Source organism: Triplophysa dalaica, chromosome 15 (genome assembly GCF_015846415.1).
Source record: "Triplophysa dalaica isolate WHDGS20190420 chromosome 15, ASM1584641v1, whole genome shotgun sequence".
Lineage (NCBI taxonomy): Eukaryota > Metazoa > Chordata > Actinopteri > Cypriniformes > Nemacheilidae > Triplophysa > Triplophysa dalaica.
The window spans coordinates 22,581,197-22,597,075 of record NC_079556.1 but is presented as its reverse complement, the minus strand read 5'-3'; the positions used below and the strand labels follow the sequence as shown (position 1 = coordinate 22,597,075).

Genomic DNA, 15,879 nt, shown 5'->3' with positions numbered 1-15,879 from the left:
ATTTTTACCATACGTAGGAATTTTTTTGGGAATCCAAAAGCTTCCAAAGTATTCCACAAATAGGAGTGCTCCACCCGATCAAATGCTTTCTCTTGATCCAATGACAACAAACCGCATTTAACATCAAGTACTCTGGAAGCCTGTATAACATCTCTAATTAAGGAGATGTTATCAAATATCGATCTGCCAGGCATACAATAAGATTGATCTGGATGGACCACCTGTCCCATTACCTTAGCCAATCTAATTGCCAATGTTTTCGAAAATACTTTACTGTCACAGCATAAAAGTGAGACCGGCCTCCAATTTTTGATCTCAGTAAGATCTCCTTTTTTCGGGAGAAGGGTAACTACTGCTCTTCGGCAGCTCAAAGGCAACTCACCCTTCTGTATGCTGTCATTGAACACCTCCAGCAGGTCAACTCCTATCTCATGCCAAAATGATTTAAAAAAATCAACCGGAATCCCATCCATACCCGGAGTTTTTCCAGACTTCATACCCTGGAGCGCATTATGAAGTTCTCCTAGGGTTAGGGCCCTTTCTAGTTCTTTGTTAGAATCCTCTGATATTTTTGGTAGATCTTGTAGGAAACCATTTGTTCCCCCATCTACTAGCTCTAGCTCACTTCTATACAGGGACAGATAAAACTGACTTGCCACTTTACGAATCTCCTTAGGATTTGAAAGCAAAATTCCATCCTCAGAACGTAAAGCATGAAGTGTACGTTTTTGTCCATTTTTCCTTTCATGACCAAAGAAATATTTAGAAGGTGTATCCATCTGATCAATATTCAAAAATTTTGCCCGTACCAAAGCCCCTTGTGCTTTATGATCTAGCAGGTCTTTAAATTCAGCTTTCTTCCTTAATAAGTCTTCCAAAAACTTGATATCACCTGAAGTCTCCGTCAATTTCTGCAACTCCATTATTTGTTTTTCTAACTCTTTTACTGACCGAGATAATTCTTTTGTGACATTTAGAGTGTATTGCTGTGTAAATTGTTTTATTTGTACCTTTCCATAATCCCACCATTGCTGTATGGATTTAAAATATGACTTTTTCTCCTTAAAACCTTTCCAAAAGAACGTAAAGGACTCCCTAAAAAACTTATCATTAAGCAGATGTGTATTGAAATGCCAATAAGCACTTTTAGGTTTCACTGAATTTAAAATAAATGAACATTTCACCATATTATGATCAGTAAATGGTAAAGGTATAACATCACATTTACTAAACATATTCAAATTGTGCTTAAAAACATAGAACCTGTCTAGTCTCGCTAAAGATAAATGATTATCATTTCTATGAGCCCAAGTATACTGTCTCTCATTTCCATTCATAGTTCTCCAAACATCACATAAGTCATATTTTCTAATTAAGTGGTTTAAACATTTACGTGAAGCCATATGAGGTTCAACATGATTCCTGTCGATATCAAGTTCAGTGCAGTTAAAATCACCCCCTACAAACAAAAACTCTTCAGTACAACAATTTTGTAAGGTTGAGCCAAGGGTGTCTAGAAACACTAATCTTTCTACCGGTGCAGTTGGAGCATAGATGCAAATAAAAACAAAAACAAATTTTTCATAAATAGCTCTGACTTTTAAAAGTCTACCTTTTATAACTTCATTTACATCATATGAATGTGGTTTAAAATTCCTACCAAACAAAATGGCAACTCCGCCACTCAAAGTAGAATTATGACTTAAAACAGACAACCCGTTAAATTCTTTCATCCAATCAACAACATTATCCAAACTACTATGCGTCTCTTGTAAAAAAGCAATATCTATATTTTTCTGTTCTATTTCCTCAAATATTTGGGCTCTTTTTTTAAAATTCCTTGCGCCATTAACATTCATAGTAGCAAAATGCACTTCATTCATTATAAATAAAAAAAGAAAGAAAATACACTTCCTATGACAATAGCTTGTTTCCATATCAAACAGCATCATTTTTTAAGGCACTATTGACCTTTCCCACAATCTTTCTTAATCTATAAACTTCCTTGTTGACAAAGCAATCCCTTGCCATCAAAATTTTTGCCTTATCAACAAATTGCCTCAGATCAGGAAAATAATCTTGCACCTTCATTCCTCTCTTGTTTTTTGATGTCTTAAGAAAAAGTCTAAAGTCTTCAAGTTCATAACTACGTTCTATAACTTCACTTTGTGAGAGACCCAAACTACATTCTGAAGAGTCACTGTCACTCTCTGTTTCTTGCATTTCATAATGTTGTGACTCAGCAATTTTACTTATTTTTGCATCCAACGGTTTGTTTTGTATTTTTCTCTTAACCGGAACTTTGAAAAACTGCTCCTCTTGGCCCACTTCTAACTGTGCCTCCTCACCAGTTTCATTTACAGACACTTTAGATATTTCATCATTTGTCATCTCTTTTTGTTTATCTGATGAAGAAACCATACTCAATGAATCACTAGAATCATTTCCGATTTCCTTAAGAATTGGATCAATTAGCCCCGTTCGAGATGAGACCGGAACAGACTCAATCTCCTGCTGAATGTCGTCATTTGCCTCTATGACAGTCGAAACTGTTTCCTGCGCTACCACTTCATCCTGCACCACATCATCATTTACACTATTTTTTCCACTCTCCTTCTCCTCCATACTTTTATCGGGACAATTTCTTATCAAATGTCCCGTTTTTCCGCATCCAAAGCATTTACCCTTCCCAGTGGTAACAAAAATCGTGTAGCTGAAATCATCAATCCGGAAATTAAGTGTCAAATCTAAATCCACGTCCTCTGGAATTACCATATAGACAAAACGCCTAAAGGAAACTATATGTTTCAATAAAGGTGATTTGCTACTGATTGGCATCTTTTTTATTGGTGACGCCAGTTTTCCATAACGTGACAAAGCTTGCGATAGAATCTCATCGCTCACAAAAGGTGGCACATTTGATAAAGTTACTTTTTTTGCAGGTAAAGAAAGCGGGAGAACGGACACGAACTCCCCTTCTATTACAATCCCTCTTTCTACCAAATCAATCGCTTTATCTTCACTTTCCAGAAAAAACACCATTGCATTGTTCATTCTCGACGCAGATAAGATCGCTGAGTGCCCCACTACTTCTCCCACAGCTAAACAACAATCTTCCACACTCACTGCAGTCGCCACCTTAACTGCGTGACGCCGCGTGAGTTTGGACAAACCTTGCACTCGCTGGGCCGTCATACTTCCAAAAATGGACAGCACGCGGCCCCAGAAAACACAACGCTAAGATCAGAGACAGAATTAATAGGAAATAAAGGAAAGTAATCAAGATCCACTCACACCACTCTGCACCGCGCTAACGCTACTCCGTTCACTCACGCTCAACACTCGCACCGGAAATGAGAGAGAGAGAGAGAAAGAGAGAGAGACAGAGAGAGAGAGAGAGAGAGAGAGAAAGAGAGAGAGAGAGAGAGAGAGAGAGAGAGAGAGAGAGAGAGAGAGAGAGAGAGCAAAACAAAGTAAATTAAAACAATAAAGTTCGCCCTCTCCCTTCATGAATATTAGGCCTATAACTGACTGCTAAAAGAATATACTGTCAGTTACTCTGTACCCCTACAACAAAGCACTTTAGGTCTATAAACTAAAAATACAAATAAATGAAAACTGTTGGATTATTATAGACTACATTGCAAAATTATTTTGAGAAAAAAAACATCCAATGTAAGCAAATGTGATGCTGACTGACAACCACATCAGTTCACGTCTCTCCTCCAAACTCCGCCCACAAAAGCTGACTGTCACTCTTCTCTCAGACGGGATGTCAAAGGATGTCGCGAGCGCGGGGCGACTGTACAGAGCGGATGTGAAGTTACCGGCCGGTTAAGACGCTTTCAGTCAGAAATTTACTTCCGTGCGGAAAGTCCTGTGAAGTGTCTTTCTCTGACACTCTACAATGCTCCAAACACACTGACTAAATGTTTCTGACATTTATAAAGCGCACGCGTCTCTCTCTCTCTCTCTCTCTCTCCCTTTGCTTACACAAAGAAAATAATTGACACTGGTAAAACAAAAACATCAAGAGATATTTCGAGCAAAAACAACTAATTCATCGTCTTAAACATTTGAGTGGACAAACACAAACTCACACAAAGAGAATAAACAAGAGTGAAAGCCAAACGCAGTCTGATAAGAGTGATACTGCCCCCGTGTGGACAAACGGAAGAAGTACATCTGCTTTATTATTACAGCTGTCTTCTGCAACTATATCGTGATTCTCTATGAGAAAAGATTAAAATTAATATTTCATGGCAGCTCATAGAAAACACCTATTAGACATCACATTCAGTCTAGCATCATCAAACCTTCATACAGACCTACAATCAGATATTACACATTAAAGATGCACAGATTCCAATCCCTAATAAGACAAAATCATCCAAGTCCAACACTAACATCAGAAACATAAAATCACATCTAAACAAATCATTCTCAATTGTACACTGCAAAAAATGATATTCTTACTAAGTGTTTTTGTCTCGTTTTGTAGTACAAATATCTAAACAATGTAAGGATGTCATATTTTGCAGTGTATTCTAAATGCAAATGTGAAATGCTTTCAATCTCATGAATCATGAACAAAACTACACAATAGTTATACAAAAGTGTATAAAACAACCCAGACATCATGAAATACAAGTTCTAGAAACAAGGATCAATTCAAAACATTATTTTTGTTTACATACATGAAAAGAGCAGAAAATACAAAAATTTTGAGGGAGTGAGTGAGTGAGTGAGTGAGTGAGGGAGTGAGTGAGTGAGGGAGGGAGGGAGGGAGAGAGAGACAGAGAGAGAAAGTAAATTGGTAAATGAGGGTAATTACAGTAAAAGTAGGCTGTCAATCAGCAGTGACAGATTTGTTTGTGTGTTTCTCATCTCTGAGGTCTCTCAGGATGCTCACAGATAGAGTAACACAAGTAAAATGAGTCTGAGCCCGTCTTACTAGAAACCAGGACATCACACAACAACAGCACTATGATGTCACCGTCCTGGAGTCATTTCCCCAGCGGTCTACAACACAGACGACACCCAGATGCATTATGGGATATCACATACAGGAGGATATCTCTGTTCTGACTCTTTGTCCTTTCATCCAATACACAAACCACCGAAAACCTCCTTGAAAACCCTCTCAAACACCAGCCTGCTTATATTCTGACCATTCTTCAGTCTAAAGACAAAAATCTGTGTGTCGTCTGTCATGGAGATGTCCTCCAATAATCACTTTATATCATCTGCCCATTCTGTCCTCATGTAAGCATGCACGTGGATCAGACAGAAGACAGAGACTCGGCTGGTCGTGTCTGACACACAATGGGGTGTATTGTGTAGAGCTCCATTCGTCGTGTCTGTCAGACATCAGTGGACAGACGGTTTAACCCCGCCGGGTGTAAAACATGCCCTGAAGTCCCCACACAGCAACGAGAATACACCAGAAACACAACAATCACGGCTATGTTCACCTTACTCAAGTTGTTCAAGTAATTCAAGCAATTGCCATTCCCGTATTGCCGCTATTTTAAAACTGAAAGTGAAATGCGTCATGCGCGGCTGCATCTTCCTCCACATCACAGCAAACCCCCGTCACTGGTACAAGCTGTGTTTTTACACCTCGATTAACCGGCAGGAAGACTTCATCCCTAAGCGTGATTTGAGTTATTTGTTCTCTTTTGAAGTCATGTGTGGCTGATGTCATTTGTCAGGCTTGTGATTGGTTGTGCTCAGTGGTTACCGGGACCGTCAGACGTGTGAAATGAACTAGAAGAGCTAAAGAGACGACAACCCCGGCCAAAAGTCCTGATTAATATTCACAGCCGCTCTGCTGAGGTCTTTATGATGAGGGGAGGCGTGACCCATCCCGTCTGACAGCTATTTAAAGCCTGGAGACTTGAGAAGAGACGGTGACACACAGCACAGGAATGCTGCATGGCATCATGGGAACACAGAGACAGATTCATTCAGACAGCCGGGTGCATCGGAGCACCTAAAACACTTGAATAATCAGATTACATTTACAACGGCTAATAATGGTGTCCTTACGGCCTAACAGAAGACCGTTTCCAAAAGTGTCTGTGTCACTGAATGATGCTCATATTGACATTTTTTTAGGTCAACTCATGTTATGATATAAAAACTTTGCTCACCTTTATTTCCACGATTCTCTTTGTGGATGGAGGGGGTTTGACTGGCGCGCTGGTGTCCGGTGTGTCCTGTTCTTCCTCAGCACCTGGTTTAACCCTTGCTGGACTCACGGGACGGTTTCTGTCCTTTCTTTCCCCAAACACCCTCTTACCCTGAAACAGTATCACAGACAGAGACAACCAGACTCATCTAGACCGACACAGACAGATTCATACAGACCAATACAGGAGACAGATTCACTGAGTCTTGCCCTGATGTTTCCTGGCGTTGTGACGAGCAGCTGTCTTCTCTTTCCTCTCCCGACACCGAGGCTGGATCTGGATCCAGATTCACAGGGATCCTTCTCCTGGTCTGATCTGGTGTTTGAATCTTTCTCTCCGGACTTCTTGGTCACCACACGCTTCTCCTGAAGCACCACATCAACCAACAAATGAACAAATTTCATTCAACATGCAGAAAACAATCAGCGAAAAAAAAACGGACCCTATTCACTTCAAGCCTGTAAGACTGTGTGGAACAGAACATCCTGATCTCATGTTCCTTAACAACTGCATGTAGCATGTCTACTTTTCAGCAGGGTCATTTCTGATGACATCATCACTGTACAGATGGAGTAAATCAAGTGGCTCACATTAGGTGATTTGTTGAGGGTGATGGTGAGATCATTAGGTTTTCCCTTCCTGCTGTGTAATGACATGCCTTCCTGCTCCGCCTGCTTCTTGTCCTCTTCCACCTCCTGAAATATATAATGCGACCATTACATAGACAGAGACCAGGCTGAATCAGCGCAAGCCAGCGTAAACCAGTGCAGACCATTCTACATCAGTGCAAGCCATTCTAAACCAGCTCAGGCCAGCCTAAACCAGTGCAAGCCAGACTAAACCAGTGCAAGCCATTCTAAACCAGCTCAGGCCAGCCTAAACCAGTGCAAGCCAGACTAAACCAGTGCAAGCCATTCTAAACCAGCTCAGGCCAGCCTAAACCAGTGCAAGCCAGACTAAACCAGTACAAGCCAGCCTAAACCAGCGCAGACCAACCTAAACCCTCAGTCCAGATTGAACCAGCTCAGGGTAGTCTACACCAGGCCTGAAGACAACAGCGCAGTCCAGCCTACACCCGTGCAGACCAGAATACACAAGCACAGGGCAGCCCAGAGCAGACCACATTAAACCGGTGCACATCGATCTGTGAAGTGTTATTCTCACCTGATAGCGTTTCATAAGAGCTTCATTTTTCTTGCGTAAAGCTTTGATCTTTTTGTCCAGCTCTGCGTCCTTCTGCATCTTCATCATCATCATCATAGTTGTCTCCGGCAGGCTCTGAGCATACAACACTTCATGAGCATCACAAACAACAACACAATAATCCAAACAATCCATTACATTTCCTCCTACTGACTGCATCTAAACACATTTCACATGTTAAAGCAAATATACTGAAACCAAGAGTGTCACAAACACAACAAACGTGTAACACAATGTTTGTGTGCTGATGTTGGTCGATGTAAAATTTCTTTAACTACGAGATCTATCATCTGCATGTGTTTTTGGTGTGTAGCTGTGCATCTTGAACTGCTGCGCATTAAATCTGCACCAATCTTCTGGGTTTGTGAGTTTGTTTAAATCATTACACACAGCTAGTAACCCCAACAATATAAACAACATGACATCAACACAACAACACCAATTGAAGTGTTGTAGTTGTATTTCTCAGTCAGCGCTGTGGTGGGGTTAAAGGGCATGAGTTGAATCTGTCAGCCAATGACGACTGAGGAGGAAACGCTGGAGGAGATTTGACATGAGGCAGCGAGACTGAATAAAGCTCTTGATGACTCCAGATCAGTCACAGCGTTTAAAGTCACGGTGAACCGGAAGTTTCCATCATTTCTACATCTGTATTTTGACGCCTTTCAGTGTGAAAAGGAATTTCTAATGAGAAAAATTGTGGGCTCGGCTTTGGTCTCTCTCTGCGATTTGATTGGATGTGTAAAAACAGCCGTTGCATTTTGAAATGGAACCAGCAGCATAGTGACAGTGGAAGGGGAGGAGTTAACAGATGCCGTCTAAGATACATCATTACGGATTTGAACTGAAGATTATGAGGGTACATGAAATTTAAAAAGAGAACGACTCACATTGATCAACTATTTACAATAAAACTGCAATATTTCATGAAACATTTTCATTTTTTATTTCACTGGGACTTTAAGAAGCCAGCGGTACTCCAGCATTTGAAAGGCTAACAAAGAAGACAGAGACTACAGCGAGAAACATATCACATGAACACACAACACCTGCGATGCTTCATGACATTATGTGTAAACACGGTGGTACTGTATTACACAACACACACAACACACCCCATTCATATTGTGTGTACCCCAGCAAACCCACACGGCCACTGACCCTGTCTGTCCACAGTTAAAGCCGTATGAACAGCTAACAAATACGTTGCACAACATCAGATATCAATAAAGAAGAATTCAAATAAATCCAAGAAGAAGATAAAAACTACAATTAGCTTACATGCATAGATACATCTCACATGACAAACCATCTTACTGAGGATTAATGAAAGTGCTTTGAAGGAATAGTTCGCCTTCAAAATGAAATTCTGTCATTATTATTTACGCAACCTCTTGTGATTTCAAACCTGCATGACTTTCTTTCTTCTCCAAAACACAAAAGAAGATATTTTGAAGAATGTTGGTAACAGAAAAGGTTGGTCCCCATTGGGGAGTAAATGATGACCAAATTCTCATTCTGAAGGTGAACTTTTTCTTTAACATGAACATGAGCTTCACATTTCTGAAATTAGAAAATGATGAAATCATTTACAGAAATGAATCTAATGCCTTATATACAGGTTTGATTTGATCTCTCACTTTGGGATTTCAAGGCCAAATCAGATCAGATCTCATGTCATGTGCAGAGCAGACGTGCGACAGCAGAAGATAAAGAGACTGTCGGCTGATCCATGTGACGTTCAGTCCAGAACAGACCAATAACTCAACACTCACAGAAACACTGAGACTGAGATCCTATTTAAAGAGACAGAACACAACATCTCAAATCACACAAGTCATTTACAAAACACCTGATCTTTTGGAAGATTGCAATAAGTAAACTCTGTGATTAACCAAGGTCTATGATGTGAACACGTTTTGGCAAGATAATCTTTACAGCTTAACACAAAATTTGTTATTTTTGAAGCCGAAACACAATGCTAACACAATGCCATAAACAGACTACACTTAAGGTCGCTCGATATCAACGTCACCACCATCAAGCCTCCGACAACTCTTTAAAAACTTGATTAAATGTGTTCGCTAGTGAGGAATCCACATCTAAATTTGAAGAGATTTGTGTCCATGTAGCATTATGTGTGAGCTTTAGATGCGTGATGACGCCAAAGGGACTAGTCGCTTTTAGCATCATGTTAGCAAGACCCAATAAGGCTTTAAAAAATCACAAGCGGTTATAACTGGTGTGTTTTATGACATAGAATAAAACGTGACGATATTTAGAGGTTTTGTTTACCACAGACCTTATTTCAGGCGATTCACCAAAAACCCTTTCAATAAACCCACAGACTTTGGAGCGATAGAACCAGAAGTTCTAAAATGCTCACTCACTTCCGTGGTTCGCATATAAAAATACATCATCTCTGAGCCTCTCTATTCACCCGAGATGTACGTTCACGCCAAGGGGGATAATTTAACGTTCTTTAAATTTGTTTTAAATTTCAGAGAATAAAGTCCACATCATTGCTCAAATAATAATACAATATTGTTGAATCACTTTCAGCGTGAATTTAAACTTCAAGTGATTTGTGCATAAAAAACATATGACATTTAGAATAAACATGACATTGTGATCTGTAAAACTGTAAAGTTAAAGTCGCTTTGTTGAACACAAAGATATTTGGAAAAATGTTAGCAACTGACACATCTGAGGTATCATTGACTATCATAGTAGGAAAAATATAAATGATTGTCAAAGGTGCACTAGAACGGTTTGCTCTCCTAAATTCCACAAAATATCTCATTTTGTGTTCAACAGAAGAAATAAAACGATACAGTCCATTTTCCTGCAGTGGTAGTCAACGATGTCGCAGAAAAATTGCTAACATTTCCCCAAACATCCTTGAACAAAGAACACCTAGAGGGTGAGTACATGATGACAGAAGTTTTTGGGGAAGCATCCCTTTGATATTAGAGTGTTCGTTTTTTGGGTGTGAACAGGTCTTGAAGCCTTAGTTCACCCAAAAAGAAGTTTTCCTTTAAAAATGTTTGACTCTCCACTTTAAGTATGTATTGTATGGAAAACACACAGATGGAAAATAACGAGTTTTTCCAACCTACTGTGTATAAATGTCTTTGTTCCTATGAACACAGAGAAAGATATTTGGAATGCGTAAAACCAAACAGTTCTTGGACCCCATTGACTCCCATAGACGGAAAAAAACAATGGTAGTCAAAAGTGCTTCAGATCCGATCGCTGTACTACATTCTTCAAAATATCTTCTTATCTGTTCAACAGAACAGATAATGATAATAGTAATAGTAAAGTAAAGTAATTATTTCCTATTATGGAAGTGAATGGGTGTTGAGATCTGTTTGGTTGTTTATTTATTTCTCTGTGTTCATCAGAACAAAGACATGTATACACATTTGGAGCAACTTGAAGGTGAGGAAACGACGACAGAATTTTCATTTTTGGGTGAAGTATCACTTTAAGTCAAAATCATACAGGTTTGCAACAGCATGACTGGAAACAAATACAGGCAGAACATACAGACTATTCTTCATTTGCTATTAAGAGATCATTTGAAACAACTACACTAACAGTTCACGTGTTGTCTTGGTACCAAAACAAACCATGAAACAGGTACAAACACACACACAGACACACAAACTGGAAAGAAAATCCAGCATGATAGGACAGCCGAAATGACTCATCAATGCCGCTGCAGGACAGGAACATTCCTGTCTCGTATTTACAGATCACATGTCAAACACGCAGCAGTGGCACAGATTATAAACTGCAGCTCCTGCACCCACACAGAGGCCTGGTTCTGTTCCTGCGTCGGCTCGCAGCGTACACCGAGGATATGACAGCAAAGCTCACTTTAGTCCCAGCATCCATCACGTATACAAAGGATCCAGAGAACGGAAAGAGAAATAAGGAAGGATTTGAGAGAGAGAGACTCACGGTGTTCTGCATGTCAGCAGGGAAACATGCAGTCTTTCCAAACGGCAGGCAGCCGACGCGGCTCGGGGAAGCGCATGGAGTCTGGGATCATGTCTTGATTACAAAAACGCCAGTCGGGCTACGAGCCAAGACGTCCAGCAGACGGAGAGACAAACCCTGCGAGCAGACCGTACAGCTGCTGCCCGCACACCCGGGGTGCAGTCTCTCTCTCTTTCTCGCTCGCAGTTCATTTTTCCCCTCGCGCCCCCCACCTACCCCTTTAAACTCTTTAAATATCCAACACTACAAACCACCTCAGTGATGCTTTCCTCCTTCTGCAATAATCTGTAGTATATTTGTTATTTTATAGTTTCGCTGGAGAATAAAAATGCTCTTGTTATTCTCACGCTCTACATCCGTGCGGCTTTCTTTTGTCTGTGAAACACAAAAGCAGAAATCCTGAAGTCTGTTGCGGGTTATTAATGTGGTTGTTATGAATGGAAGCAGAAGCCTTCAGCTTTCAAAATGGGTTTAAAGAGCATGAAAGCACCGTTATAAAGACTCGTGAGATAAAGTATTCTGGTGAGTTTACATGATGATTTCTGAAGAAATAAAAGATTCCGTCGGCTGAAACAGACCAGTTTGATTCCAGACTGATAATCCACAATAACCAATGAAAAGATCAGACTCAAAGGAAATGAAGAATCGCAGAACTAAATAATTCATATGGAGTATCTTTAATACATTTATTTAAAAATCTTTGCAGTTAATTTAACTACACATGCATTTGTTTGCGATGACATTGTCAGATTTGTATTTTGTTTGTAGTGAAACAGTGAAACGTGTGTGTTCACATTCAGATGCTGTGGTGATGTTTTCTTTTGAAAAAACAAGAGGAAACTTGTTCGTTGTTGTTTTCAAGAATTTTTCAATGCTATACTTCACAGTTAAGGTTTCAAACACTCACGTGTTACTGATGAATGTCTCCTCATGGAAGTATCTGGTCATGATGGGATGTTTCTCATGCTCTCACACTGTAACATCAAACATAAACCCTCATAAACAACACACTGCACTATTGTCATTGAACACATTAAACATCTTTAAATGTCACACACACAATGCAACAGTACAAAATTCATGTTTTTCTCATAAACAACATCAGATTGACACCACAACTCTTCATCCTATTTGTAACCTGGGCAACCAGCATGACGTCATATTGATCAAATACACAACAATTACTGGCCATTACATCTTGTTATTGCAGAAGTTACAGTATAACTAACATTTTACATCACTGACAAGCCTAAAAAAGACGACCTGTTAAATAAACAGCAGACCAGCTTTAGATCATATCGGTCTAATAACCTTGATAAATTGAACAATAAACCTTCATGAACTGTTTAAATAACTTTGACATATAACGTTACAAAATCTAAAATATCAATGTTTTTAAATTCACTGTATATTTTGTAACAGTTACGTGAGAAACTTCTGAGGTGATCGTGAAACATCATTTCTCTCATCATCTGTGTTCATGTTTGACTTACACGAATAAACGTCGTCACGCCTGTCAACAAATCCGCTTTTCAAATGTCACATGTTAAAATGAACATAATCATAATAATTGAGAACTTAATCAAGGGAACTAAACAAACTGGTTGGTCTGTTGAGATTGATGTGGTGTGGGTCGATCTTACTGGTGAATCGTGTCATCACTGCCGGAAACTGACGAGCCCGCGCCAGTCGTTTGTTTTGTATCTGGCGGCATCGCGCGGTCGGTGAGGGAATTACAACAGGAGGAGCTTCATCACACAAGCGACGTCTGATAATGAAGTTGTGCAATTCCGTGGAATTGTTAACCTTACCATGAAACCAAAGTTATTTACCAAAGGTTTTGACTATACTAACAACACAGATATCAACATTTTGTGGTTCAAATAGCATGTGAGGTCTCTCTTCAAGTTTTATTTAATCTTTTTTTAAGTGCCATTTTCTGGATCATTCTGAAAATTCCTCATAAACGGCCACATACATATTTTAATCATGTAACTGTTTTCTGCTTTATGCAGAGTCGTCTTTTCTCCATTTGTTGGTATTAATTGCTTCTGGTTTGTGCATTTTAATTCACAGAAATCCTACAAAGTTTGTCGCCTCCAGAAAAAAACGTGTCCTTTACGGTCCATAACGCATGTTAATTTTCCTTTTTTATTAAAAGACTTGTGCATGAATGAGATCACACAGGTGACTTTTTTTGTTGCAGAAATGCAGAATAAAGATACAGGCCTATGCTCACTACGCACAGAAATGTAATGTATGCGCTGATAGAGACATCTTCTAGAGACATCTAAAAATCTTCATCTCTCTGTGTTTAGTGGCCACACCTGAAACATTCAACACGTCAGCCACACCTGCAGCTGGAGGGAACACTGTCCACTGAACCATGCTTCTGTTAGCACAACATCACAGAGGCTTTCTGCTTCTCTATAGTTTCATATTACAGTGAGCTTCACATACTGTTTAACAGGATTATTGCTATGAAACCAAAAAATCAGACTTAAGTTACAGGAATACATTCAACACATCACTGACACAGCCATTCGCCATGAAATGTTCCATGTGTTCTGTCTGTGATCGATGGCTGTGGCACAATATTCCCTTTTATAGTTTCTGTTGTTTATCTTTGCTAATGTTTTACATGGTTGTGAATTATCCTAATGCAAATGTAAACATTTAACAATGGTTGAAAAGACATTAAACAACGGTTAGAAAACCAGAACAAACAGAAGTGCTGTGTGTTTTGTCAGGCGTAGATCAAACTATTAAAATGACAGAGTGAAAATGCTGTACAGCGGGTTTTTCTGATATTTTAAAAGCTTAAGATAATTACACAGAAAATAATGTACAAAAGCCCGGAGCTTATGATAAGCAAAAGGTTTACTGTTGATCTGATGTTGAGACTAATGTGATCATGGGATGTGTTTACTGGAGATTCGTGTGTTTAGTGTGTTATTAGTGAGAATTACAGCTGCACCTTCATTCTCATTCATGTTGAAAAACCAGATCCTTCAGTGAGAGTGTGTGTGTGTGGACATGTGTTTATATCCCGGTGGGGACCTAAACCTGAATGCACAATAACTCATGAGGACGTGTCACTGTGGGGACCAAAAGTGATGTCCTCATGGGCAATAAAGCTTATAAATTGTACGGAACAATATTTTTTACAAATCCAAAAAGGCAAAAAGTTTTCTATGATCTTTAGGTTTAGGGGATAAAATATAAAGTTTGTACAGTACAAAAACATTTTGCCTATGGACTGTCCCCAAGGAGACAGAAAACCAGACATGTGTGAGAGTGTGTGTGTGAGAGAGAGGGTTTGGTTAGAGGTTGGGAGCAGAAAATACAATTACCTCACAAACAATAGACAAAAAATATCCAAACAAATGTGTGTGCATTCACCAGAGCTTTCACCTGTTTTTGACATGTAGTGAATTTTAAGCAGTGATGTCACAATTTAATACATTGATGTCATGGGATAAGATAAGATCATGTTTCTGATCAGACAAATCTGGGTCATATTTTACTACAAAATCCAAGTCTTTTGGGAATAGGCCTATTAAATATAATGACAACACAATTCATCTTAATACTCCCAAAATAAGGGATTTTCCCCGTATGTCTTCAGATGAAACATGACTCGAGCATTTGTTTGTTCGATTGGCTTGATTCCCCTCGAGTAGATTCAGTCGAGCACAATGAATGAAATCATTTGCTGTGTCATGTGTAATATTCTCCTGGCTTTGTGTTTTCACAAAATCACATATGCATATTAATCCAGGTGAGTGCAGGTTCACATAGTTTTCAGATACGCATTAAGATGAACCGTTGGGTGAATAATGTGCCATGATCTGACGACTTCTATTACACACATGAGTGATGCTGAAGAATTCATACACCCTTCAGAACGTGTAAGCCAGATTTTTCACACTCAGTGATGTACCCATGATGCTTTGTGTTTTCAAAAAACAAATATAGGCCATTCAAACATTCTGTTTGTTCCTCTCACTAATGATTAACACGGAGTCAGTTTACATTCACACTTCAGGTTTCATTTCATTTAATTCTGTTTGCATTCAAACATCAACAATCTAAGCACAGTTTGAGACATCAGTGACATCTCTGTTTTGAGACACACGTGAGATGTGGAGAAATGTGTTTGGAGAAGCCTTTGACATCTCATTTGTAAACCTTTTTTCTAACAAGCACTTGTGTTTGCATCATTGACAATGTTTGACAATCTCAAGTATTTGTGGATGTTTTTTGTCTAATTTTGTCATAGAAATGAGTGGGTTACTACGGTAACTGGAGAGTGTTTTCCGTAAGGGTGGAGTCTATTATCTATACAGTTTTTGTTTTGGTGTGCTGATATTTGTGATTCATGTCTGTTAGAGTGAAGATGTGTTTATGGGTGTAGCTCACATTACACCCACCTGAAACCGCCAAAACCACTGAAGTGTTGTCTCTCTCCACA

General features: G+C 39.4%; 1 protein-coding gene across 2 annotated transcripts in view; it reads right to left on the bottom strand.

Annotated features, from left to right (window-relative positions):
• LOC130437039 (coiled-coil domain-containing protein 9B) overlaps positions 1-13,067 on the bottom strand; it is a 23,503-nt gene extending 10,436 nt beyond the window's left edge. Inside the window, exons 1-6 of one of the 2 annotated variants that reach the window (XM_056768147.1) lie at positions 12,899-13,067; positions 12,313-12,379; positions 7,359-7,472; positions 6,785-6,889; positions 6,404-6,559; positions 6,156-6,305 (exon numbers count right to left, since the gene is read on the bottom strand). In XM_056768147.1, coding sequence (XP_056624125.1) covers positions 6,156-6,305; positions 6,404-6,559; positions 6,785-6,889; positions 7,359-7,454 — 507 coding nt within the window. In that variant the 5' untranslated portion in view covers positions 7,455-7,472; positions 12,313-12,379; positions 12,899-13,067. Of the gene's footprint in view, positions 1-6,155; positions 6,306-6,403; positions 6,560-6,784; positions 6,890-7,358; positions 7,473-11,366; positions 11,731-12,312; positions 12,380-12,898 lie in introns of those variants that run through there. The other variant, XM_056768146.1, reaches the window with a different exon arrangement.
• Between the last annotated feature and the right edge of the window lie 2,812 nt (positions 13,068-15,879).